This window comes from Uranotaenia lowii, chromosome 1, assembly GCF_029784155.1.
Source record: "Uranotaenia lowii strain MFRU-FL chromosome 1, ASM2978415v1, whole genome shotgun sequence".
Classification (NCBI taxonomy): domain Eukaryota; kingdom Metazoa; phylum Arthropoda; class Insecta; order Diptera; family Culicidae; genus Uranotaenia; species Uranotaenia lowii.
Window position 1 is genome coordinate 166361973 of NC_073691.1, and position 26191 is coordinate 166388163.

Genomic DNA, 26191 nt, shown 5'->3' on the forward strand with positions numbered 1-26191 from the left:
TCAATTTCTTGATGACAGAAGAAAACGCGTCCTCTTCGCTCGGCCACAGCCTACTCAGTCCTGTGTCCATATGACCTGACATATTGTAAAAAAAATTTTTTGGACTCAACATGAAGCAACGCGATTTTTTGTGCAGTTCGGAGGTACCAGGCTATGTTCCGGCCATGGCCAATCTAGCCGGTTCCCAAACAAAATATACTGAAGTTATCGGATCATGTTTGAAGTTATTTGAGAATATCAGGTCATGACCATGGTCAATCTGGTCGGTTCCGGAACGTCATACAATCAAAATTTAGGAAATAGTTAGGTTGGGAGAATTTTTAGGCTTGAATATTCACGTCTCATTTTCCTCTACTCACGTCTCACTTTCCACTGTTTATGTCTTTTTTTCACTCCCCATGTCTCGTGTCTCAAATCTCATTTCTATTTCGCAAATCGTACTTGTCATTATTCAATTCTCATGTCTCAGTGAAACAGTCAACATCAGATCTGATTTTAGCGAAAACTTTCAGATCATCTGCGTAAGACATCCTGCATTCTTGTGGGAGCAGCAAGTGTACATCATTGAAAAAAATTGAGAACAACAGAGGACCTAGGTTGCTGCCTTGTGGGACTCCAGAAAAGTTGGTGAATTCGCTGGACTCACAGCTGCCTAATTTAACGGCCATTTTCTTGTCTGTTAGGTAGGATTTTAGCCATTGAACTAACTCGCTTGAGAATCCCAGTCGTTGTAGCTTGGCTAGTAGAAGTTGATGGTTAACTCTATCAAAGGCGGCTTTCAGATCTGTATATATTGTGTCGATCTAAAACCCATCCTCAATTGCTTTCAGACAGGTCGAAGTAAACAGCAGAAGATTCGTAGTTGTCGAGCGTCCTGGGTAGAATCCGCGTTGGTCTATGGATATGTATGCTTTGACATTTGTGAGAATTGTCGTTGATATCAGTATTTCCATGAGCTTAGAACATGCACAGAGTGAGCCTCTGTAGTTCCGAACGTCCTGTTTGTCTCCTTTTTTAAATGCGGGAAACATTGTCGAATTTTTCCATCGTGAAGGAAACGTAGATGTCTGCAGCGAACGGTTGAAAAGTCGTCAATGGTTTACAGAGAGCATGGGCGCTGTTTTTTAGCACTATTGTGGGTATACCATCTGGCCCTGGGCAAGTGGACGGTTTCAGTTTCGTGATCGCTATTCGAACTTCCTCTTCGGTGTATGTAGGAACGGAAATGTGGAATGAATCAGTAGGGAGATTTTCGAGTGCTTTCTGGGTATCTGAATCATGAATTAGGTCGTTCGAAAAGACGCAACAGAAATGCTCCCCGAAAAGCTCGCAATGTTCGCTGGCGTTGTTGCTGTTTTTGTTCCCGAGGTACATCGTTAAGGGAAGGCCATTTTCCTTCCTTTTGTTGTTCACAAAATTCCAGAAGCTCTTAGGGTTGCGTTTAAGGTTTGATTGAGATTGCAATACATAACGCCGGTAAAGAAAACATTTGCTTCTTGTAAGCGTTACTTGCTGCAGTAAAAGCAGCTTTCGATGTAGGATTTCTGTTATGCGTATAAAGTTTCAATGTTGAGGCTCTTTTGCGTTTTAAAACTTTTAGTTGACGGTTAGACCACGGTGAAAACTGTGACGGAATCATCGATTGTTTGACATGAAGCAAGTTGAGTCCAGTCCACAGTGCGGAGCATTTCATTAAGCAGAATAAAATGTGTTATTTTAAAGTTCAGACGGTCTGTATCCTGCGGTACATGGTACTGAATTGATGGTTTGATTAGGAGGGTAGTTAATGTTGCGGGTTGGTGTAGATCAAGTGGGATGAGCGGTTCGGGAGCAGTGGTCGTATCACTGTACAGCAGCGCCTTTTCATTAACGAAGATGAGGTCAAGCAATCGCCCATATACGTTAGGAACCGGCTTTACTTGACGAAGATCAGCAAGACACATTCCATCAATCAGCGCGGAGCTTGAAGGGTTCAGCGACGATCGAGATGGGTCGGGGAACCAGTGGCCGTCAGGATGAGCAGACCATCTCAGACCTGGTTGATTGTAGTCACCGAACAATAGTTTCAAATCACGAGGAGCGAGATTTTCTACTATGGTAAAAAGCGAGTCCAGATGTTTGGAGACGGTCGGTTCTAGCCCAGCTATGTCAGGACTCAGATATACAACACCAATGAAAACATTTTCAAACGAAGTTGTAATTTTTACCCACAGGTGTTCGATTCCGTTTTCAGCAACAGATATTCTCTGCGAATTCCATTTGCTGGAGAATGCAACAAGTACGCCGCCGCCGAGTTTTTTTCCTGTCAGGATGGGATCACGATCTTTCCGGCAGACTGAAAAGCCGTCACTAAAGAGCTGCTTCGAATGGATTTCATCATTGAGCCACGTCTCCGAAAGCAGGTGAGCAGGTTCTCTGTTTTCGTCCGAAGTCCACGTACGTTTTGGTAGTAGATGGTCATTTGTTGTGAATTCCCATGTGAAGAGGGATTTGCAGAATCCGATCCGTGTATTGGTTGTGATAATATCTGTTGGGAAGGGATACTTTTATGGTGTGCAGGTACTGAGAGAGCTTCGGCAAGACATATACTATTCAGAGCATTACCTGAGAGACCAGGAGTTTCGACTGGCTCTGATTCCGGGAATCGGAGGAATGTGTGTGTCTCGATGGATGACTTCGTTGGATAGCGCGATAACAGTGTGCGTAGCTGGAAGTTATGATTATTTAACGGGTGTGTATGCACTGTGGGAGCTTCGGCGGAGCATATACTATTCAGAGCTTTACCTGAGAGACCAGGAGTATCGACTGGCTCTGACTCTCGGCATCTAGTGTGCTGCTCGTTGGGTGACGGTAGTACTTGGGCAGCGAGATGTGCTGCATTGGGAACAGTGGTATCAATACATGTGAACGGTTGTTGCTATGTGGAGTAATCGATTCTCAGCTTCGCATTATTCCACCGTTTCTGGTAAATCGGACAAATACTACTCCACGCAGAGTGTGTTGGGTCAATGGGAGCATCATTTTCATTGACGAGTTTGCTAGCCATTACGCAGTTGATGCATTTCTGTGTACTGGAGCTGCATTCAGATACTTCATGATTGCCAGCGCATATGGGACAACAGGCCGGGTTGGTACATTGACTAGAAATATGTCCATATACTGAGCAGTGGAAACAGCGGCGAACGTTTATCTGTTCGGTCACCTTGCAGCGATTTCAACCGATGCTAACTATTTTACGTCGCAGAAGTAGAACAAATGTCGGAGTTTCGAATTCAACAATAGCCTGCATGTCCTTATTTTTCAGAGCCGCGTATTTTATTATTCGTATGACAGATGAGTCAGGAAGACTATTTTGTTGTTTGAGGCTTTGAACAAATTCATCTTGATCAATTTCGTTCGAGAAGCCGGTGATTTTCAGCCGAGGTTTAAGAGGGGCTTGTATTTCGGTACCGTATTGAGGCATGGTATTATTTACAGTGTCCAACAGTTGATGTGCAGATGTTGCTGAGGCACAACGAATGGCAATATCACCACTGGGAAAAGTTTTAACGTCTTTAACGCCCAAGTCAACAGGGTTAAGAAATTTCTTCAGATCAGATTTGGTGATGTCTGCGTGCTGAGTCAAATTCGGTTTGATGAGAACAGTTTCTTGCATTCTGGTCAGTTGTTTTGATTTGATGCGCGGAGAGATGTGAAGAACTGGAGAAGGAACTGAGACGTGTTCTTCTCGAGTCTTTGCCGGTGTTCGAGATGTGCTAGTCTTGGTTTGTCTGAAGGGAACTGTGAGAAGACGTTGCTTCCAGAGCGAAGTAATCCGGGAGTGCACGATGGTGAATTAGTAGTGGTGTTGGTAATGGAGGAGGGAGGTCCGGTATTGGTGCTCGGTTTGGCGGAAGCTTGTGGTGTCTGTGCAGCTTGAACAATTTCGGCGAAGGATCGTTCGAATGTTTTGGTTTTTACAACAGGAGCCGTGCTCTGATGTTTCTGAACCAAGGCGGATTCGAAACGATCTATGTGTTTTTTGATACCTAGTGTAATCTGTGCTGTGATTTCCGAGTAGATGCATTGTTTAAGGCTGTCAATTTTAATGAAGTCGTTTGCTAACGACTTTAGAAACATTTCTTGTTTACATCGATCAGGTTAACCTGAAGCTGGTGACAATCATTTCAGATGTATTCGAGCGAGTCGCTTTCTCTAAGAGCCGTGAGAGTGCCGCTGAGTCCGGAGTAATTACCGTGGAATATTTTCCCGCAGTTACCAACACAGGAGATGCGCTTCCTCTCGATGATCTTTTTGGAGCATTCAGAACACAAAGGCGCGGCCATTACAGAAAGCCGATGAGGGCCCTTTGTTTGGGCGGCATGCGAAAAGTAGTACTGAAATTTAGTGACACTTTAACGGTAACACAGAAGTATAGTTTCAATTTTAGATCCGGAGAAGCGTCAAAAGCTACGTAAACCAGCGCGCACGGGAGGCTCGGAACTATCGGAGTATGACTCGACCAAAAAACTAAATTTTTTTGGTGATCGCGGGTGTAAAATCATTGAAATAGGGGGATCGAAAATCAAAGCGTTCACATTAAACAGTGTTGCAAGAACTTACATGCTACGTCTCACGTCACACGTCTAAACCCTCACGTTTCACATCTCACTTCTCTCGTCTCATTTCTCACGTTTCACGTCTCACGTCTCAATTTCCATTTTTCACGTATCTTTCCTCACGTCTCACATCTCACTTCTAACGTGCTACGTCTCATTTTTCACGGTGCACGTCTCACATTCCACTTCTTCTTACGTATCACATCTCATGTTATTCTTTGTTCTCATGTTAACTCGAAACCGTTTGTCTGCACAAAAGTTTCATTCATATTATTTATCTCTTACTTCTAAACGGTGCAACAAATCTTGAATGTTTGATACTACACAAAAGGGAGAGTCAAAAGGTTGTTGCACAGAGAGAGAATAATAACTCAATTGTAAGCCGAATTTGTTACTTGTTTCAAAGCCAAATTTTATAATGATTTACCTTCTCCAGTATTGCGATCTTAGTCCATTTAATTTTATTTTAACCAACAGAATTGCAAAATCTTAGTACTTAAATGTTATAACACTTTAAATTCCTCTCCCGAATAGGATCATATAAATAAAACTGTAAAAAAATGTACTAACATTCCACTCTTCAAAAACGGAACCATTTCCAGTGCTCAGCCACAAATCAGAACACGGCAATGTCTCGTTAACCGAGCCCATGAATAAATTCGTTACCGAAATTGATACGCTTTTTATTAGCTGTCGACACTCTCGACAATATACCGGTGAGTCCTTCCCTCTTCCAGGAGCATTATAAATATGGCAAATAAACAGAATCGAAAATATGAACAGGACGAAAAAGGAAAACTGAAGGAGGGTAACGTTTGCCAACGTTTTTGGTAAACATATCACGCGCAGCAGTTCATAACGCGCATTCCAAAAGTTGGAGGGGTGCGAAAAAGCCTTGGGGTGCCCGGTTGAGAAATTTTCTCGCCTTCCGATCTATGGGTTCAAAATTGGCTTCTGCCAAACATCATTGTTGCGGAGAAGATGAACCGAAAAAAAGCTTCACATTCCGGCGAGCCGGCTTTCGATCGTAAACGGCGCGAGTTTACGAGAGTTTTTCATATTTCCGCAGACCCCAAACCAAAGAAGTTTTCTGCGCACTACCCCAAACACAATTCCCTGATCCAATAAAGCAAAATCGTGAAATCGAGGGAGGAAGCCGAGTGTCGCATAATCCCGATTACCGGCAAATGTCTCGGGCCTGCAGCATCCGCTTGATGGCAAATTGCTTGGTGTCGAATAATGTACGACTCTCTGGCCAAGTATATTTGTACGACAAAGTGCCAACAATTTATTTTACTGCTCCGTTTTCTTCTTCGTGCACCCCCGCCGATCCACGATAAGACGTGCTTCTGGTTCAAATTATTTTGGGGCGGTTTTGGAATGAGCTTTGTGTTGCCATCTCGCTTCCTTCCACTGCATTGGGTGGGAGTTGATTGTTTGATTGGAGGATACGTTTATGAAGCACAGTGTGGAGTAGAACATCCGTAAGTAACATTTTTGGATTTAAGAAAGTTCTAGGAGAATGAGTTTTAAAAAATGCATGTAAACACTTACATTGGAGCTCTTATACAAATTCAACTTATAGGGGAGATGGGGGCATAACGAGCACCCAGGGCATAATGAGCACTACGCTTTTCTACGAAAGTACGTATTTTCTTAAATAAATTTTCATGAGGATTTGTTTCGTACTTCCTATAGTATTAATTTTTTACAAAAAAAGGAATCTCCTTATCATCTTTACAGAGATATTTAAAAAAAACTAGCTTGGTTCTCAAGTTACGAAAATATTATAATTTTTGAGCACCACGAAATAAGCTCTTATGATCTTAAAATAACCTTGATATATAATGTACGCACTGCAACATGATGTACACATTGTTTCTCAATTTTTACCATCATAAAATTTTTGATTTTTCACTTTTATCAATTTTAAAACACGTTTTTACTTAAATTTGTTGACTAGGGGCATATAGAGCACCATATTATCGAGGCATAATGAGCATTTTCTGCCGTAGAATCTAGCAGCGAATTAAAATTGATTTATAGCGCCACACCTTGATTAGTTTTCATCCGACGATTTAGCCTATTGGTAAGGTGTCGGAGAGGTAATCAAAAGACTAGAGTTAGATTTCTGTTCGAGGTGATTTTTTTTTCCATTCACAATTCATGATCGATTTTTTTATTGTTACATTATACGGCTAGTAGCATCGTCCTCCGAACAAACCACTTAATATATGAGCGTGCTTGAATTGTTTGTATTCTACAAACAGACCTAGATTATTTTGTTATTGCTTTGTTTGATGAATCTACGACTCACCTGACTTCATCGAATTGAGTTCGCTGCTAGATTCCCCGGCAAAAACGCACATCTTGCTCTGATTAATGGTGCTCATACTGCCTCAGGGGGGGTTCTCATTATGCCTCCACAGTGGCTGGTTTTCAGCTTTTGGCAAATTTTTTTAAAATGCATTTTTTAACGTTTTCATCTAGTTTTTCACGTTTCAGCCCGTTAGGGAATAGGCTTTTCAAGTGTCTGAACACGAAACAATAATGTAACCTCCATATTATAGCTATTTTCTATGGTTAAATAACCGTTTTCCTTAAGGTGGCCATTATGCCCCCATCTCCCCTAATATGACATAAATCGAACGATGTTCAAGTGAGTTTCATGAAAATGGGATCATAAGCATGATTTGACAGAAAAAGTTGATTAATCAAGTAGAATGAGTCCTATCGCTTTTGAAACGGAGGACTCCCATATAAAATTCATTGAAACGACAGAACTCATACACTTTCTTTATAATGAAATGAATTTGCGGCTTTATCGGTGAGGGTTAAAGAGTTGAAATGAAAGACGGATAGAAGATCAGAAGAAAATTCTAAGGTGGTGAAAAGAGCGAAGAGCATTTGAAATAGAAGCTTGACCACATACTAAATTCTTTGTCCCACACGGTCCCACAACAAATTCACGGTGATTTCTCCTCTTAAATTTCTTTATAATATTAATGGAATTTGGTACACGAGCAAGTTATGACATGACAAAATGATTCATTCTAATAAGATCCCTCTTTAAAAATGTAGGGCTTCCTTACAAAATTGAAATGAAATTGGCTGCAGCTCGGCCAATTTTTGAGCGATTCTCATAGAAATTTATTTACAAACAAGTTTTGACAAAAAATGATCAAATGTGCCAATTTAAGAAAACAGAAAGGTTTCTTCACACAATACTCCTGGACGATAAATTTTTATTGAAATACTCCCATTCATACAAATGAGGTGGTTTGTAGCAATATCTGTAACCGTTAATTGCACGTTGCTGCTGCGTTCGGTCTGTACGCCTGCTTCGCCCGGAACTCGCGAAAAAAGTGATTTCGTGGCGTCGCCGTCGTTGACAGCTGGCCCGAGCATGGTTGCCAACATTTTTTTTTATTCAAAAATCAGGGAACTGGTGAAATAAAAATCAGGCAAAATCAGGCTACGTTAAGTAACGGAAATTTCGCTCAAAATGATGAACTTTTTTTTTGTTTTTAGTCATCACTCCATATTTTCACTCTAATATGTGTTGTGAGTCTACTTGGTTAAATAATTCTACTGAATCAAAGCAATCGAAAGATTTCTGTTAATTCCCATTTTTAAATAATAATTAAAGGGAATCTTTCGATAGCTTCGTTTCAGTCACATTTTCACTTTTTATCTTCAGCAATGGTACCTAATCCAGTTCCTTACAACCCTTTTTCATCACATTCACAAAAATCAGGCAAAATCAGGCATTCTTTTTTTAAAATCAGGGAAATTCAATGGTTTATCTGGTTGTCAGGCAGAGCCTCGAAAAATCAGGCAAATCCTGAAAAATCAGGCACATTGGCATCTCTCGACCCGAGCGTAGCAGATTGCAGTACTAGATCAATAATATACACTTAGCGAAATGCAACGATGAGAATTACATAAAGTTTGTTTATTTATATTTATTTAATCTTCGACATATCAAATACCCCCCCCCCCCCCCCTGCCGGTATTGTGAATTTCAATAAAATTTTTAGAAACATCGCTGGTGAACTGGCATCAAAACACATACTTTCGACAATCTAGTGCTTCTCTTTTCTTTGTCAGGAGTCTTTCGGAAGTCGGAAGTCCCGACACCCGCTTCCCAAATGCCACTAAATGCAAGCGATCGAGATGGTATGAACTTCCAATCTACTCCTTGCGTTTTAGAATACTCTTCGACGTCGGGGGCTATCTCAAAGTTAAATCTATCCGCGAGTAATTTAATTTCGTTTTTAGATCCAACGAAGTTAGTGACGTTGTGGCAATAAAAGGTCTTAACTCCATCCTCGTTGTCCCGCGAATTTTCTTAGGGCTCCAATAAAATCAGCTGCTGACAACCCAGACACCAACTCTAAGTGAACTGCTCTAGTTAGCAAACAAGCAAACAGAGCTACGTACACTTTTTTTTTGTTTTCGGTGTCCTTACGAACATTTCTTTAGCGAGAAAGGGGCATCCAAAGTCTACCCCGACCGTTTCAAATGGCCTGCCTGGGTGAACTCGATCGTTTGGCAATTGTCCCATAATTTGTTGTAGAGTTTTCGGATTCGTTCGATAGCATTGTGGGCACTGATGCACCCCTCTGCGTGTCAGACTGTGACCATGAATAGGCCAATACCCTAATCGCATCGCATAAAGCAGTCCTTCAGCTCCGACGTGTAAATTGTCTTGATGATACTAGATCGCTTTTAGATGTGCCAGTTTGCACTTGGATGGAAGAATTATCGGGTGCTGTTGGTTAAAATCCTCTCCTGAGGATTGGATTCGTCCACCAAGGAAGAATTTTTTGATCCCAGAAATGGATGGAAAGTTATAAGTGAACTAGAGCTAGGTAACGGTTTGATAATAAAATCATGCAATTCATTTAAATACGATAAAGAATATGCATGGATCGCACATTGTAGGTGCAGATATACCAAAATGACAACATTCTTACGATATAATCTGTAAAATAATATACGACTTCTGGTTGTCTGGGTAGAGCGTCATAAACTTTTGCCATGAGATCTACTAATAAAGATGCAGCTCTTAGCTCCAAACGAGCGATCGTGTTGTATTCTTTGTTAGCCTTTTCACTGTTTGGAGCTATTCTAGACTTCGAGCACATATTGCTGACATGAACTTGGCTTCCGCAAAACCCATGGAGTTCTAGCACGCTGCCTTTGAGTGTAACATGTTTTTATTGAAACTGATATTTTTGATTCCACCAACCTACCATTTCCACTCATTTTTTATCCGTTCGGATAGTGCTTGATCCCAATCCAGTTTCAAAGACCAACTGTCTTGCATGATTAACTTTCTGTGTAAAACTATGGGGCTAAGGATTCCTAGAGGGTCAAAAATTTTCTGCACTTCCGACAAAATATTTCGTTTAGTAACACTTGTACAGTTCGAATCCTGCACTGTTGAGAATCATAATCAACTCTTCTTTAATTTGCAGTAATTTTTCCAAGTCATCGTTACCGGTCAGTACATCGTCCATATAAGAGTCCGTTTTGATCACTTGGCTGGTGTGAGGGTATTGGTCTTCATTGGCGGTATGTGCTGACAGCTTCTTCTGGCAAAAAACGCCACAAAATTAGTTGCAACTGGTTATCGTAATCGACTGGTAAACTTCATGGATCAAAACTTGTCTAAATATTTGTTTTATATCAGAGGTCAAAGCATATCGATGACACCGGAATCTCAATAGAATATTAAAGAGGTCTTGCTGTATAGTTGGTCTACTCATCAGCACATCATTTAACGAGAGATCCGTTAAACACAGATCTTAGTTTTGTGGTGCTGCTGTCAAGTTTAAGCACCGGGTGACTCTAAAATGAGAAGACATCTCGGATGTTTGCGGGCCAAATCAAACAAGTCGCGTAAAGCAGGAGAAGATGTCATCTTCACTGGCTTCAGTTCGAAAAGCTCTCGCGTATGTTTTTGTATGAGTAGCTTTGGGGTACTAAACCGTTGAACCAGAAGGTCATACGCAATGGCATAGTTCGCTTCGGTGGTCGGTAAAGAATCCACGAGACCCAGTTCCGTTCCACGGAGCGATAGTTTTAGGTATTCAAATTTCTGGATCGTGGGTAGAGATGTTCTGCGATGAATCAATGAGTTGTACTTATCGGCAGGTCGACTATAGGAAGCCTCACAGAATCTCGGCTAAAAGATGAGACACCTTTATTCAATTTCTTTGCTTTAATGGTCTTCTCAAACATAGCTAGGCCACAGATGTATTTGAGCTCAACTTCGGTACGGTTTGCTCCATCGTCAGGTATTCACTGCTCAAGCATGCTTTGGGTTGTGTCGTAGGCTTTGTAGCAGTCATTGAGCATATCCCTTCTGGTTTCCAAAAGGGTAATGTCGTGCTCAACGCCTGCTACTGCCTCTAAAATTTGCGTGATTCATGTCACAGCATAATTTTGTTGCATAACCGTCCGGTCGAGATCCGTTTGAAGAACGGATACAGGCTGCTCGGGTGTCGTCTGTACTCCATCTTGTTCATCGATGGGCACGGGTGCAACCTCTTCAGGATCCATCCCTGTCAAAAAAGAAACAACATTTCAATCGCTTAGTTTTCTCTGTTCTCTCTATTCACTTTCGACAGTTCATTTTCTTCTCTGGGTCCGGAAATTGAATCTCTCTATCAACTTTTTGTTGGAATGAAAACCAAATGCAGCTTTCTCGTAATCTCTAAAATCCATTCTGGGTGTTGGACAACTTGGCAGCAAAAATCCTTGCTCTTATCGAATCTTCATCATATTGTGTGACTCGAGAGTCACTAACAGCAACCCATGCGCTGGAGTGGATTATCTTCACTTATATTCACACTTCATTATTATCGATATTATCGACATAACGCAACAATTTTCTGCCGATTCCAACCCGCTTGTTGGAATTTGTTGAATTAATAACGACCCACGTGTCTTCCCTTTTTTTTCACCGTCATATTGAAGAGTTAAAAAAAAATAGTGTTTTCACTAATTCCAACCATCATCGTGTTGGAAAGCTTTGTGGAAAAAATACGACCCATGCGTCGTTCTTTCCTTCAAGCCTGTTGAAGAGTTTTTCACAATCTTTTCTAATCTGAAATGTTAGCAAATCTTACCTTCGAAAGCTCTCCGAATCTGGTTCGATTAGGATAAAAAATGTAACCTTGAATTGCACGTTGCTGCTGCGTTCGGTCTGTACGCCTGCTTCGTCCGGAACTCGCGAAAAACGTGATTTCGTGGCGTCGCCATCGTTGGCAGTTGGCCCGAGCGTAGCAGATTGCAGTACTAGATCAATAATATACACTTAGCAAAATGCAACGATGAGAATTACATGAAGTTTGTTTATATATATTTATTCAATCCTCAACAATATCATTTGGAAACGGTTGATCTAAGTGACGTGAATTTTGTATCCCCTGGAAAAAAATAGCTATCGAAGGATTCGGAAGAATTTGTTTTCGTTTCCCAAATGTTTGCGTGATGATTGTTTGATCCTTTTCTGCCTGACGATGGGATATAGGGGCGATTGTTTCGATCCTTTAGGCTATATCATTTTCGACCGAATCTTAACAGCAATTCTGACACAAACTTGCGGTTCGATTTTTTACATCATGTTTGATCTGTGGGTGCAATATTTTAGTTCCAGTGCTATGTAATGACAAGCGAATGATCATGGCTCACCATCTAAAGTTTTCATTCCCTTTTCCACTCTTCCATTGCAGGTCAAGGTATGGTTCCAGAATCGGCGAACCAAACACAAGCGGATGCAGCAGGAAGAGGACGCCAAACCGGGAAGTGGTGACGGCGGCGGCGAAGGAGGAGCTTCCGGTCGAAATCGTTCGGCGAGTCCTGGAGCCGGTGGCTACGAGGAAGACGACGACGACGAAGATGACGAACTGATCGACATGGAAATGGACGATTGTCCGAGCGATGACGAGCATGGGGAAGTTGGCTCCCCGGGCCTAGCTCAGCTGTCAACTTTTATGGGCCATCATCAGCAGTATTCGCAGTATTTGCAGCATCAGCAACAGCAGCAACAACAACAGCAGCAGCATCACCATCACCATCATGCATGAAATTTAGCCCAGGAACGATTGCTGCGGATGATCGTTCTTGAATGATGTTGATTTGGGTTTCGTGAAGGAGGGCGATTCTGTAGAAGTGAGGTTTACATAAGAGTATCGAAATCTTCCGCGCCGGTTGAAGTTCCTCAATGTGAATACCACGAAGACGTTTGATAGATGTCAATGTGCCAAGTTAGAAACCGTGAGCGCCTAAAGGTATGTTTGTATGTTACGCGCAACTAGGATAATACCATAAGGATGCCAAACAATCTGTGAATTTGTTCGTTCGTAGCTAAACCAAGTGGATTGTTCACTTGGCGGAAACCATTAAGCCAGTGTTTGAGCTTTGCATAAAGATGAAAATCATACATTTTAATATTTATTATTTATTAGAAACTGAATTTAAGGCTTCAATTTGAACGAGTTGTGTACAGTTATGTAAAAACTAAAGCGAGTAGGAACTTTATCGTTCAGTGAAGAATTGAAACATTCGAAAGATGTTCCTAGTGATTACCTAATTATCAGTTCATTAGACTTTCTTTACGGAAGACTCTTTTCGAAATATTTGTGCATGTGGAGAAAAATCTTTCCTATGAAGTATTAAATAAACGGCATTATTGGGAATGTGGTATAATTTAAATTCTGGTATCCGAAATTCAATATTGGTGTTCATAAAGGATGTCCACGTGAAATTGCCACCCATTAAATTGATTCGCAAAATTCAAATTTTCATTCGATTGCCATCCAATTTTCAGGGATTGAGAAATAACTATTAAACTTCCTTTTACCATTTTACTCGTATTTTATTTACAGTCCATACGCAAATTCCCGCACCTTGCCCTTAACCTCGGCCATAAGATTCTGCACAACCTGTGAATCAACCGTTTTTTGCATGTAAACCTATGTTTGCTTCAGTTGCTCGACTGTCTTTACTACTTTATGTCGTTTAAGATGGTGCTGCTTCATAATCGCCCAGTACTTCTCGATGGGGCGGAGCTCCGGAGTGTTGAACATTTTCGACACTAAATTGACCTTATTGTCCGCATACTACTTCAGCACGTTCTTGGAGTAGTGGCATGAAGCCAAATCCGGCCAGAAGATTGTTGGGACGTTGTGGGCGTTCAAGTCGCTTCTGGAGGCACTCTTTCATGTACACCTGTCCGATCATCGTGTCCTGGGTCACGAAGGGTGCACTCCGCTTCCCGAACGTGCAGATGGCTTGCCAAACCAGGAACTTATTCGCAAATTTGGACATCTTCAGAGTGCGGACATACTCCGGAACGCTGAACTTATCCTTGGCCGTGAAAAACAGGTTGCTGGGGATTTGTTTTAAGTCGGCCTTCCCATATGTTTCGTCGTCCATTAGACAGCATTCAACTTTCGTCAGCATGTTGAGGTACAACTTCCTGGCACGGGTTTTTGGGGACTTGTTCTGCTTCTCGTCGCGAATCGGGGCCTTTTGTACCTTGAATGTTCGAAGCCCAACCTTAGTTTTGGCCTTCTGGACAAAACTTCGGCTTAGGTGCAGCTTCTTAACCACATCTCGAACGGAGGCGTTTGGGTTTCGGTTGAAGGCCCCAAATACGCGGTTGTGATTTTTGGTGTTGTACGGAATACTTTTTCCTCCAATTCTGGGCTTCCGATCGGTGATCAATCGTTCCTCGAATCGCTTAATCACTCGCGACACCGTTGAATTCGCGATTCCCAACGTTTAAGCGATGAAACGATGCGAGAGATCCTTCTACTCGTGATGAATGCGCTACATTTTATCACGCACGAGCTGTTCTTTCGACTCCATTTCCGCGAGTTTTGATCACAGGACTTTAAAACTTGCAGGATGTAAACAATGCACTTTGAACTAAATCCACCCAAATGTTCATTAAATTCTACCCAACGGTTAAAATGTTAGAGCTATTTTATAGTGTGGCAATTGCATCGTGGACACCCTTAAGTATGTCACGCTGCTTAGTTTATGTTAATGTTCTTGTTTATAAAGTTCCAAGCCTTCTATTAAACGGTTTGCTTGAATCTGAATTTTAAAATGTCTGTGGTCCGCCTTTTTTGTGATATTAACCGTAACGCATCGTTTGAGGGTTGCATCCAAGACCATTTATCTATAAAGACTGACAAGTGGTTGTTGCTTTCATTAGATGACAAAGCAACCCACATGGTATGCTTGTATGTTTTTGCATTGGTGCAAGTGGGATGCAGCTAAAATTTTACCCAACTTTTGACAGATCTTACGGGGTTTTTTAAGGAGAGAAAGAATAATGATTCGTTACCAAATAATAATAACTTTTCGATTCCATCGTTCATAGAAAACAGTTTCTCATTGCCAATTCCCATCCCATTCCCTATCCCGTCCGATACCCAGACGGCCAGACGGCAGACAGCCAACGCAGTGCGTTTTTTCGTGATCGGGCGTGGCAAAACTGACTCAGTTGATGCACTGGTTAAGCTATTGGACCGGCCAGCCGAAATAAGTAAGTTTGTTTGGTTTGTATTGTCGTAATAAAATCATGCAATGTATTTAAATACGATAAAGAATATGCATGGGACGCACATTGTAGGTGCATATATACGAATTGTCGTAATAAAAACATACAATGCATTTAAATACGATAAAGAATATGCATGGGCCGCACATTGTAGGTGCAGATATACGAAAATAAGTTAAAATAACATTCATACGATATAATCTGTAAAGTAATATACTGGATGTCTGAGTTGCATCATTTTGCTTGGGAGCTGTAACGTTTTGTGTGGCTAAAGGAAAGAATTTCAAGAAAAAATTAAGAAAACTAGGTCCAATTTAAGTATCGGCTTAAGCGCCAAACTTACTGAGAAGTTTGCCAACACTCGCGTTTTGCCCGGCGGCTAGCGGGAAGTCGTGGGTCCGTAGCATGTCTAGAGAACACAAGTTAAACTCAAATTTAGATATATTGAAAGAAATATTCTACAATTTGTATTAATCGAAGTTCTTCACAAAAACACTGTCGTTACTGTGTGTCAATTTGTTCCGCCGCACGAGTTCGCGTGAGCTGCGTCCGTAAAATTTCCGCCAATTCGCATCGCATCGCACTCACTTTGTCATCGGCCTTACTCGGCCTCTTCCGATTTTTTTCGCCAGATTGCGAGAGCGACCGTTCTTTCTTTTTACACTCTTTCGGTTATTTGTTTTAGGCAATGAAAATTGCCGATCCCGCAATGAACGGTCTGTGAAAGACGGGTCTAAAACCCCTGATCGCTCTCGCGACACTTGATCCCGTGGCACGCTGATCATCTTGGCTTGGAGTGATGCTAGAAGACCGAAGATCGCAACGTTGATGGATCGTACAGCACGGCAAACAACGATCACTAACTGAGCACTTCACGGGATAAAGCCCAAAGACGTAGTAAACTCGTTCGCAGCATGCGCCCGCTCTTTTATAGATTCTGAACTCGTGCAGTCCACACCATATTTCTGCTGGCTTGCTGAGTGTGGATGGACCGTTTTTTTTCTGTCTTGCCTCTTGATCGGTTGTTTCGCTAATCAGTGGTTCTCAATCTGAACTGAACTTATAAAAATTGCTACAGAGCTCAAGTTTTTACGCCAGTAGTGCTTTCCCTATCAAACCATTTTTGGAACAGTATACTTGAAACTTGAGGTTGAGTACCACTGACTTTTAGTGTGTGCTACACGGTTTACTTTTACCACAGCACAAATACGCAAAACCCAAATCTTGAAGCAACTTTACATTTTACTTGCACGACACTTTCAAAACTTAAGCTAGCTTATCATTATTTCTACTCACGGGCCCGTTTCCAACTTTAAATACATACATCTGACAGCTAAACACACAACAATCATATCACAGCGCGGTTTCTTCACGTATCACAGCATATCACAGATTCTAGCAACCCTGTCAGGCCGCACTGCTCAGTGTGCTCACAGCTAGGGTGTAAGCATTTCGAGGAAATACGAGGCGAGGGGTACCAAAAGTTTCTCAGTGGTGGAGGGTGGAGACGGAGCGCTTTTTGACAGCCAGTTGTTCACCTACCGATTACGATTGCCTGTCACAAGATGGTCGATTCCGTGTTTTGGTACATTAACACATCGATATAAGTAGACAAACACATTGAATGTGTGAAGGTGCTGCTGCACATTAATGTAAAACAACTTTTAAGATAACGGAATGTGTGCGTTTCACACATTATGCAAAAAGTGCTTAGAGGAGAATATCTGTGAAATTATGAAATAAGGAAGAGGGTCGCTATTTTCATATACAATTGGAACCGAATGAAATGTTGGTGTTTTTTTTAAAGTGCTGTTATTTATCAAAAAGTGAAGATTTTAAACATTTTTATTGGTTTTTTTGAAAACTCCTTTTCAGTTTTTGCCAAAAAAATCCTCCAAGTAGCACCGACTGGCAAGCAGCTGGCTGAATCCGAAATCTATAAAAAAGAAACATAATAAATTATACGGTTGATCTTTATAGATTTAAATAATGACTAACTTATATTCGATTCGTTACAACGATTCAATATTTTAATTTATCGACGTAGTTTGTACATGGCTGACACCAAATTGATTGTATAAGGCCCGCAGGTGTTCTTGTGGTATTTTATCCCAGACTGCCACGAGATGTCGCTTCAGAACCTCCACACCTTCATGTTTCTTAGAGCAGACTTCGGCCTCCAACATACTCCAAACAGCGAAGTCCATAGGGTTCAGGTCTGGCGAATGTTGCGCAATCCAAAGATGGGTTTTCTTCACTTTGTGAGCCGGCGCCGAGTCCTGTTAGAAAATCCAATCCTTGGAACCAAAATGTGGACGTGCCCACGATTCGACGACATTCTGTAGAACTAGTTCCCGATATGTATTTTGGTTGATCTTCACTCCTTCAGGGACAAAAACCAGGGGAGTCCGGCCATCACGGGTGATTCCGGCCCAAACCATCACCGATGCTGGTTTCTGTCGCCAGGTGGCCGTCAGCTTCGTGATCTGTCTGGCAACCAAACTCTGTCGTCCTGCTTATTCACGAACTGCTGTGCGGTGAAGAGTTTCTCGTCGGTAAACACGATATTCTTCAATCTTCCTTCCGCGGCCCTCTTCAGCAGCGCCTTCGCTCTTTTTACCCGTTCTTGTTTCTGCTTCACCGTAATGTCTTGAACCTTTTGGATCTTGTAGGGCTTGGTCTGAAGTTTATATTTCAGGATCCGACGGAGACTTCGATCCGATATGTTGAGATTCTCTGCCAATTTAGTGGCACTATGACGCGGATTTCTCTTAAGATGCTTCTTGACGATCTTCGCCATGGCAGGTGTCACCACAGTTGGTCGGCGTCCTCCACCACATTGTTTTTTGGCTCTTCCGGTCTCCAGGTATCTTTAACTGTAAGGTATACAAAACTTCTGCTCACACTTATATCGGACAGCTCACGAACTATGTCCTTCTGCCGTTTGCCAGCTAGGAACAAGGCAACCACAGCGCTACGTTTCTGTTCGAGATCCATCTTTCCGGATAACACCTGATTACAAAAGTAACACCTACACCCAATGATAGCTAAGACTTAATGTAAACAAAGCGACGAGGGGTCGTGCAATACTGTTTTGTGTGCAACGAAATAATTACTGTCGAAGTAATGTAGCAGTTCAATTGTCGGACCCTGTAGAAAAACAACCAGTGTGATTTCACACACTTTTTCTTGTCCAGACTGATTCGGATAATGTGTACATTTCGATTCTACATGGTGTGTAAAACTCACAAACCGGTTTGACAACTCCGTATACCCGGTAGCCAAATGTATCGCTACGAACTTTTGGTGGATTGACATCCAGGAGGCAACCTGCCCTCAACTGTGCACTACACTCTAATTCTCCTTGACTCAGATTTGAAGGAAAACAATTCAAAATGCGCCAAAACTGGGGAAACTCAAATTTTGATTAGAACGGCACAACTCAGAAATGAATAATAGGGGTTTTCGCGAATTCTGAGTTGTTTTCAATCATGCATTTTTAAGGAGCGTCTGAAGGATCTGAGCCAAAACAACTCAGAATTTTATTAAATTTTGACGCGGTTTCGAAAGGGCTTATATTTTTTGTAATGAAAAAAGTGAAATTACGGATTGAATTAAGTAAATTTAAACAACTACATGAAAATACTTTTATTCACCGTCGCCTTTTTTTCTCGTCGAATTTAGCGAGTGGCAAGCAGCATTTTTTTTCCTGTTGACGAGTAGGAGTATCGTTCCCCTCCTGCCAACAGACGAATTTCCACCGATCCCTTGGCCGCATCCGGTGGAATCCAACATGACAAACAAGAAAGTGAGTTGATTTTGGCCAGTTTGAAACGACCGCCTCCACCTTCGAAACGCTACATCACTTATCGGTGCGCTCAGCTGTGGCATGAGATCCTTATCATCCGGCATACCATCATCCTCGTCATCGCCACAATCTTATTAGCTATCGCGATTTCTTTTAGTTCGTACGGTTTCGATCCTACGGTTTAATACAAAACAAAAAATAATATTATTGTTTTAATTTTAAGCATTTCGAATTATTACCTTAATAACGATGAAAGATGTTGTTTGGTTTCCATCCGAATAATCACTTTCCACATATTCGTTACGAGTAGGAACCGGAAACGAGTTTGATGTGGATGAACCAGGTCTACAGCTTTACCAGCTATAGCTCACTCAACACCTGTTAGTAAGTGCTCGATATTTTTCTGGATACAGTTGTCCTTCGGTAGCATTTCATAGAGTCGAGGCTGCTCTAATGGGTTGGCCAGGTGCGTTCAACTTGAAACCTGGCGATTGACCGATATTTCTCGGAAAAAACACTGCCTATTCCAGGATCTGGAGATGGGATTAGAGCTGGAATTGGTCAATGTTTATCTGACCAAAAAAGACATCCGGCGGGAATATACCTGGAAAAAAAACTAGATTAGGAAACGATGAAAGCAAATGAATTCCTTAAATTTTAAAATCTTAGACATCGCATTTTCGCCGTAGTTGATAATCAACACTTCCTGCCGTACGATGAGAAGCATCGTTCTCCTGAGCCAATAGAATTTCCGGATAACATTCTCGGTCCTGGAGGGCGTTAGGTGCTCAGCCGGGACTTTCACCGATCCGAGTGGCTTAAAATCTACGCTGCATTTGGTGGAAACCAACCTGAAAAAAAACAAACAAAAGGAAATTTAAAATTTTACTCGGCTTCCGTAATGATTTCTAGAAGAAAAGATTAAGTGGTTGAAAACTTTTTTCTGCTTTTCAAATCACAAATGATTTTTTTTTGTCAACTGCAACTTCGACCATCGCAACCGAACAATCAACATTGGATTTTAAATCACTCTGAGTTGTTTTCATACATCTTAATCCAAAACATGTGCGTCTTCGCTAAGTTCCAGGTTTTGAAACTCACTAGATGAAAACAACTCAAAATTTTGATAGATTTCGATTCACTTGATTTCATCTTCATAGATGATGCGACTTCTGAACCAAAACAAATCAGTCTCTGAATATTTTCAAATTACCGTGTACAATATGATGACGTGTCACGACTTATTCACAATAATTGTTATCTGATGGATCACTCACCCTTTGGCATTGTAATGTTTTCTTTTGATGTTTTTTTTATTATTTCATCTACCGATCCTTGTCGTGAGCCTTTCGCAATAAACCGAGTCTGGATGACGCCGAGCATTATCCTACTGACCAGAGTTCTGTTTTAAGGGAATATGTACACGGGAATAGCCCGTGTACATATTGTACATATGTTTTATCTCACTTTCCATAAGCCTCCAGAATCTGCTGCTGCTGTTTCGAATAGGCTGGAGAAGAACGTCTGGTACAGCAATCGAATGACGAATTTCGTTTGCCGTTCTAATTGTTGTTGTCTTGCTGTGTTTTTGTCTACATTGTTACGCGTGATTTTGTTTGACATCTTACACTCTAAACTATAAATACTCGAGTTTAACTCGATTTAACCCAATTACACACTCAAAATTAAACAACCACAAATACATAGTTATAACGCTGCATACTTTTCAGCGCATTTTTGGCATAGAGATAGAAAATGAGTGGCAATAAGGTAATTTCCTCTGCTTTTATTTTCACGTAACCCCGCAGACAGTGCTGCAGAATGGGTTCCAATATCAACCATTACTTAAAAGACTTGAATACATAAGTAGTTTAGATCTGTGGATATTACGGAATACGGAATATTATAAAAATAACTTATTATTACTTAGAACGCTCCAAAGTAGTTCAAGATATGTGATATGTGATTCCCTTAAAAGAAAAAGAGATATCCGATGACCCGAAAAGGTAAAAGATATGCATATGAGCTCTTAATGCACGAGAGATATTCGAGAGCCTAGAGGAATAAAAAGTATTTGAAGCTATAATGCCAAATAAGCCAAATAAAAAGGAGCTTATGGAAATAGACGATGTATTTATTGAATTTAGATCATAGCATATTTAAATGATTATAATATAGGATTAAAATTATAATAATGCTGTTTAAACTTGAGAAACAAAAAAAAATACTATAACTATTCAATAAGAAATTTCTTTAAAGTAACCCTAGCATGATGGAATAAATACTATCGGATGATTTTTGTTTAAATGTGTCAATATATACCATTTACTTGTTGAAACCCCTTTACACCTTTATCACTTCATTTTCCATCGTAAATGAAAATCAGCTGTTTATATGGTTTATATTGGTTGGGCTCGGTTCCACAGAAGAAATAAAATGATGTCGATTTTTTAGTACAAAATATTCAATTTTCCCATACAAACCTTTAAGTTCAAACTAACTCACGTATACGTTACTTAAAAATTCTGCAAAAAAAGTTTTGAACCAAAGCGAAGCTTCTGAGACAGCAGGATTTGAGAAATTCAAAAATTATCCCAAATCGACTCAGTCTACTATACAATTCTATTCAAACATGAACACATATTCAGGTGTCAGGAAATGGAAAACTCAAAATAAGTTGATTAAAATCGAATCGAAATCCCCAGATGAATGGTGGCAGCAGCGTGACTCCAAACTGGCAAGTCTCTAAGCTTACTACAGGTGTTCCTACTCCTTTGGCCTTATGAGCGACATTTTGCTATGTCATGTGATAAATGATCGAAAGATCGTTTAGGTTCGATAGTGTGGCAGTTTCGAATTAATTTGTTTGTTCGGAAGCGTCTCGCTAGGAATCGTTTGGTTGTGTTTATTTTTATTCAGACTGGAGACAATCGATTTGTTTTTGTTCACTTGATGAATTTCAAGTTTTGCAATTTAACGAATCATTAACTTTTTTTTTCGAAGCATTCATCGGTGTTGTTTTTTCCCCTGTTACAATACTACAACGATGAACAACCATTTAGAACAACTGCATTAATTCGTAAATTACAATGATTAGCCAATAAAGATGCTTAAAAACTGCAACGAAAGCTACCATTAGTGTTGAAAGTTGTCCCGGTTGGCTGGCAAAACGGTTTCGGAAAGCATGGAAACGCTCTGAAAAGTGTAAGGTTCACACGACTAGGAAGGCCAGAACTAATTATTGGCTTTGGAAGTGCAGCTGACGGGTCTCGTTCAGGCCCGCACGAAGGAATCGTCCATGGGGGTTTATCGAGGCTCAATTAAGCTAAATTGAGGCTAAAATTGGCATCTTAAAGAACATTTCGTATCTGCATAAAAATTGTAGTGATATAAACGATATGTCTTTTTTATAATAAAAGTGATAAGAAAAAGAAGTTATGCATGAACTTGTTAAGATACACTTCTTAATAAAAAAATATTTAGAGTCGAGATAAAGTTTTTGTTTGTCAACATTTTTTTTTTTTTTTTTTTTTTTTTTTTTTTTTTTTTTTTTTTTTTTTTTTTTTTTTTTTTTTAAATTCCTTAATGGCCCGCCACACTCCCCCACACCAAAAAACTCAATTTGAGCCTCCTGGTAATGGACACATCAGTTCTCGGCACGTCTGGCAGCTAAGATAAAAGAATTTAAGATCGCGTTCAAAATTTACTCATGCCGAGAACTCAATTTTTTTTTATTTAATGTGCGAGGTAATGTAACTTTAAGCAAAACAAATAACACTAAAAGTGAATCTCAGTGGAAAAAGTTTCCTTTTAAGAGATCCACTTAGAAAAAAGGGAATTAAATTAAATAATTAAATAACTACTTATACTAATACTAATACTAATACATATAATTATAAGCAAAAAAAAATTAAAACTTATAATTAGGATTGATTAAGGAAAATATATAAAAAGCTGGCTAAGTTGTTGGTCGCGTATTAGCTAATATTTCTTTAAAATGTTGTATAGATTTGGTCTTAAAAATGTTCCGACTATTGGTGTTTTTAATATGCTCTGGAAGGTTGTTATACTTTGTAGGACCTATAAAAGAAATTCTTCGTTGCCCGAGGCTAGTAAACGATCTGCATCTTAAAAGATGATTAGCTTGCCTAGTGATATGAGAACGTACACCGGTAGTGAACGTCAAATTCTGTAAATTATTAGAGGAATTTAAATTGTCAAAGACAAAAAGACATGTTTGTAAATCACATAGTTGCGCTAACGGTAAGATATTGTGAGATCTGTCAGAGTAAAGTAATTTGGAGGAGTACCAGCTGGGAAGATTAAAAATCATTTTTAAACATCGGTTTTGTAATACTTGTAGCCGAGAGAGCAAAGATAATGCTGCTCTACCCCAAACAGCTACTAAATAATTTAAACGAGAGTGCACAAACGCGTGGTAAAATTTTAAAATGACGTGACGCGGAACAAAGTTTTTCACTCTCCATATAATTCCACTGAAAGATGATATTTTTTTTTGCAGATTATCAATGTGATGGTGCCAGGTTATTTTTTCGTCTAGTAGGATTCCAAGATATTTAAAATAAACAACTTTTTCAACAACATCATTTAAAAAACTTGGATCCCTGTGTGGTTGAATCTCTTTTCGTGATGAACGAAAAATCATGTATTTAGTTTTCGTGAGATTGAGGGTAAGTAAGTTGGCAGAAAAATATTGCTGTAAGATCACTAAATCTTCCTCCATATTTTTGATAATGGTGTGTGGACATTTTTCCGGGTAAAAGAGAGCCGTATCGTCCGCAAAAAGACGTGGTAAACCATGAAGTGGAAGTTTGCTTATGTCGTTTATGTATAGTAGGAATAAAAGAGGTCCGATGTTGCTACCTTGAGGGACACCAACTTCAAGGATCTCTGAGGAACTAAACGCATCTTCAATAGAGACAAATTGTTTTCTACCGATTAAGTAGCTACGGATGAGATCATTAGCAATGCCTCGGATACCATAGCGTTCTAGTTTATCAAGGAGAACATTATGATCAAGCGTGTCAAAGGCTTTTTTAAGGTCTAGGAACAAACCACCAACAAGTTTTTTACAATCAATGTTTTCAACTATTGTATCGATCAGTTCACTAATAGCAATCAGAGTGCTTGACCCAGATCTGAAACCATACTGTAGGCGATAAAGCACATTATTATCATTCAAAAAAGAACTTATTCTATCTATTAATAATTTTTCGAAGACTTTGCTGAAAACACTCAGAGTGGATATGGGTCGATAATTATTTATATCAGTAGGGTCTCCAGATTTGAAGATTGGTGTGACTCTAGCTGTTTTCAAAATTTCTGGATATATTCCTGTGTCCAAAATATTGTTAAAGCATTCCGAAAGAATGCGGCCAAACGACTCCGAGTGGTTTTTCAAAACATTAGACGAGATTTTATCCGGTCCACAGCTTTTTTTATTTTTCAATGACTGAATCGTTAGCATAACTTCAGCAGGAGTTGACGGTCGTAAGAAAATTGAACTAGAGATACGATCAATTCTCGACAAGTAGTCGTAGGAAGGATCAATATTAATATTTTGGGCGAGAGATTTGCCAATGCCTGTAAAGAAATTATTGAGTGTTTGACACACTTGACGTTTATTGTCGATTTGGACATCATTAATTCTGAGAGTGATTGTTGACACATTTTTTGTTCTGCCCAACATTGAGTTAATTTGTTTCCATAATTTTGAGTGCGTTGTATTGCTGAGATTGAGATTCAATACAGAAAGTTTTCAAAAATTATTGATCGAAATAGACAATTGAAATGAGTTCCGATTCGTTATTGTCATACGGTTTCGTAGTATGTCCTAGGCCTAGAGTGATTTAGGATAAAATACCGCCGGAGGCGAATCAATTTTCTGACATTTTAGTAAACACCAAGTGAATTTTTTTTTAACATTCCGTAGCTGGTCTACAGTTTTTTCGGATTTTGTTTAGCCTTTGAATAACGGAAAACTGAAGCGTTGTGGGTAAATTTTATTTGAATAACTTTAAGAGGTTTCCGAAACTATTTATTTTGTTAAAATCGGTTAAGAAGCAAGAGAGATATAGCAGTTTTAAGCGAGGAGTGTCAAATTGACACTCGAGGTTTTTTTCTGCCGAGTTTTTCTTCCTGGGCTTTCATAAAAAAGTAATAATGCAAAATTAAAAATTTCAAAAAAGTGTAATGTCATCGGGACAAAATGTAAAAATACCGATAAAGTAACCAAAATTGTCTATATGTTGAATAGGTCCATTTTTGCATCCAAATAAAACTAATGAAATGAAGTAAGTTGAAACTTTCCAAAAAAATTTTCACGGTCGCCATGAAATAAGCAAAGTCAAGGTGCCAAACGCGTCGAACTTTGCTTCGTAATTACCTTACCAGAAATGTCTAACAGTGTTGAAAATAAACCAAATGGTAACATTATCTCGAGCTTTGTAAACGCACTGATCAACCAACAAAAACCTATACCGGGTTTCGAACTAACCTTTTCAGTGAAGCCCGTGGCTTCACAGTTGAATATCTGCCGTGACAAATCATTCAATTAACTCCGCCAATGATTTCGAAGCGCTAGTTATCTTTCAATTTTCTTCACCCTTTTCTACACTTCGTTTCATATCCAACCTCTTCTTGTTTGGTTTATTTGGTTGGTTGATCAGATATTTAAGCTTTCGGGAAAAATAAAATAAATAAGCTGCAACCCCAACCGGGGCCTCGCTCCATAATAATAATCAATTCATCTGACCATCAATCGTTCTTAGGCTGCTTCATTCCTCCAACCGCGTTTTCTCCTGCGTACCTTGACAGATGCGATTGTTTCGCGTCGATCGTCTTTCCCGCCAAAAAGTTCAACACGCAGCCAGCCAGCGTTCGAATCCATGTTTGGAGTTGTCGATTTTCCGGTTAATTTGAAAATTGTAATCATGATTGATGATGTTCCCGGGAGTAATTAATGAATGTTTTTTTTTTGCTGTCTCGAGAGTGAAGATGCTGGAGGAGTAGGCTGGGGAATGTGCGCGCTCAATAATTAAGTAAACAAACGCGAAAGTAGTTGACGCGTTTTCTCTGGCTAATGTTTGTGGTTTTGAAATCGGTGCTAACATTATGGCGCCTTCAGCAAGAATGTAAGTAATTGGAAGATGTTCCTTTTATTTTTTGAGAAATCTTCAT

General features: G+C 40.0%; 1 protein-coding gene across 1 annotated transcript in view; it reads left to right on the plus strand.

Annotated features, from left to right (window-relative positions):
- LOC129744263 (homeotic protein empty spiracles-like) overlaps positions 1 to 13292 on the plus strand; it is a 134801-nt gene extending 121509 nt beyond the window's left edge. The window contains exon 3 of the mRNA XM_055736739.1: positions 12344 to 13292. Coding sequence (XP_055592714.1) covers positions 12344 to 12697 — 354 coding nt within the window. The 3' untranslated portion in view covers positions 12698 to 13292. The remainder of the gene's footprint in view (positions 1 to 12343) is intronic.
- The last annotated feature ends 12899 nt before the right edge of the window (positions 13293 to 26191 follow it).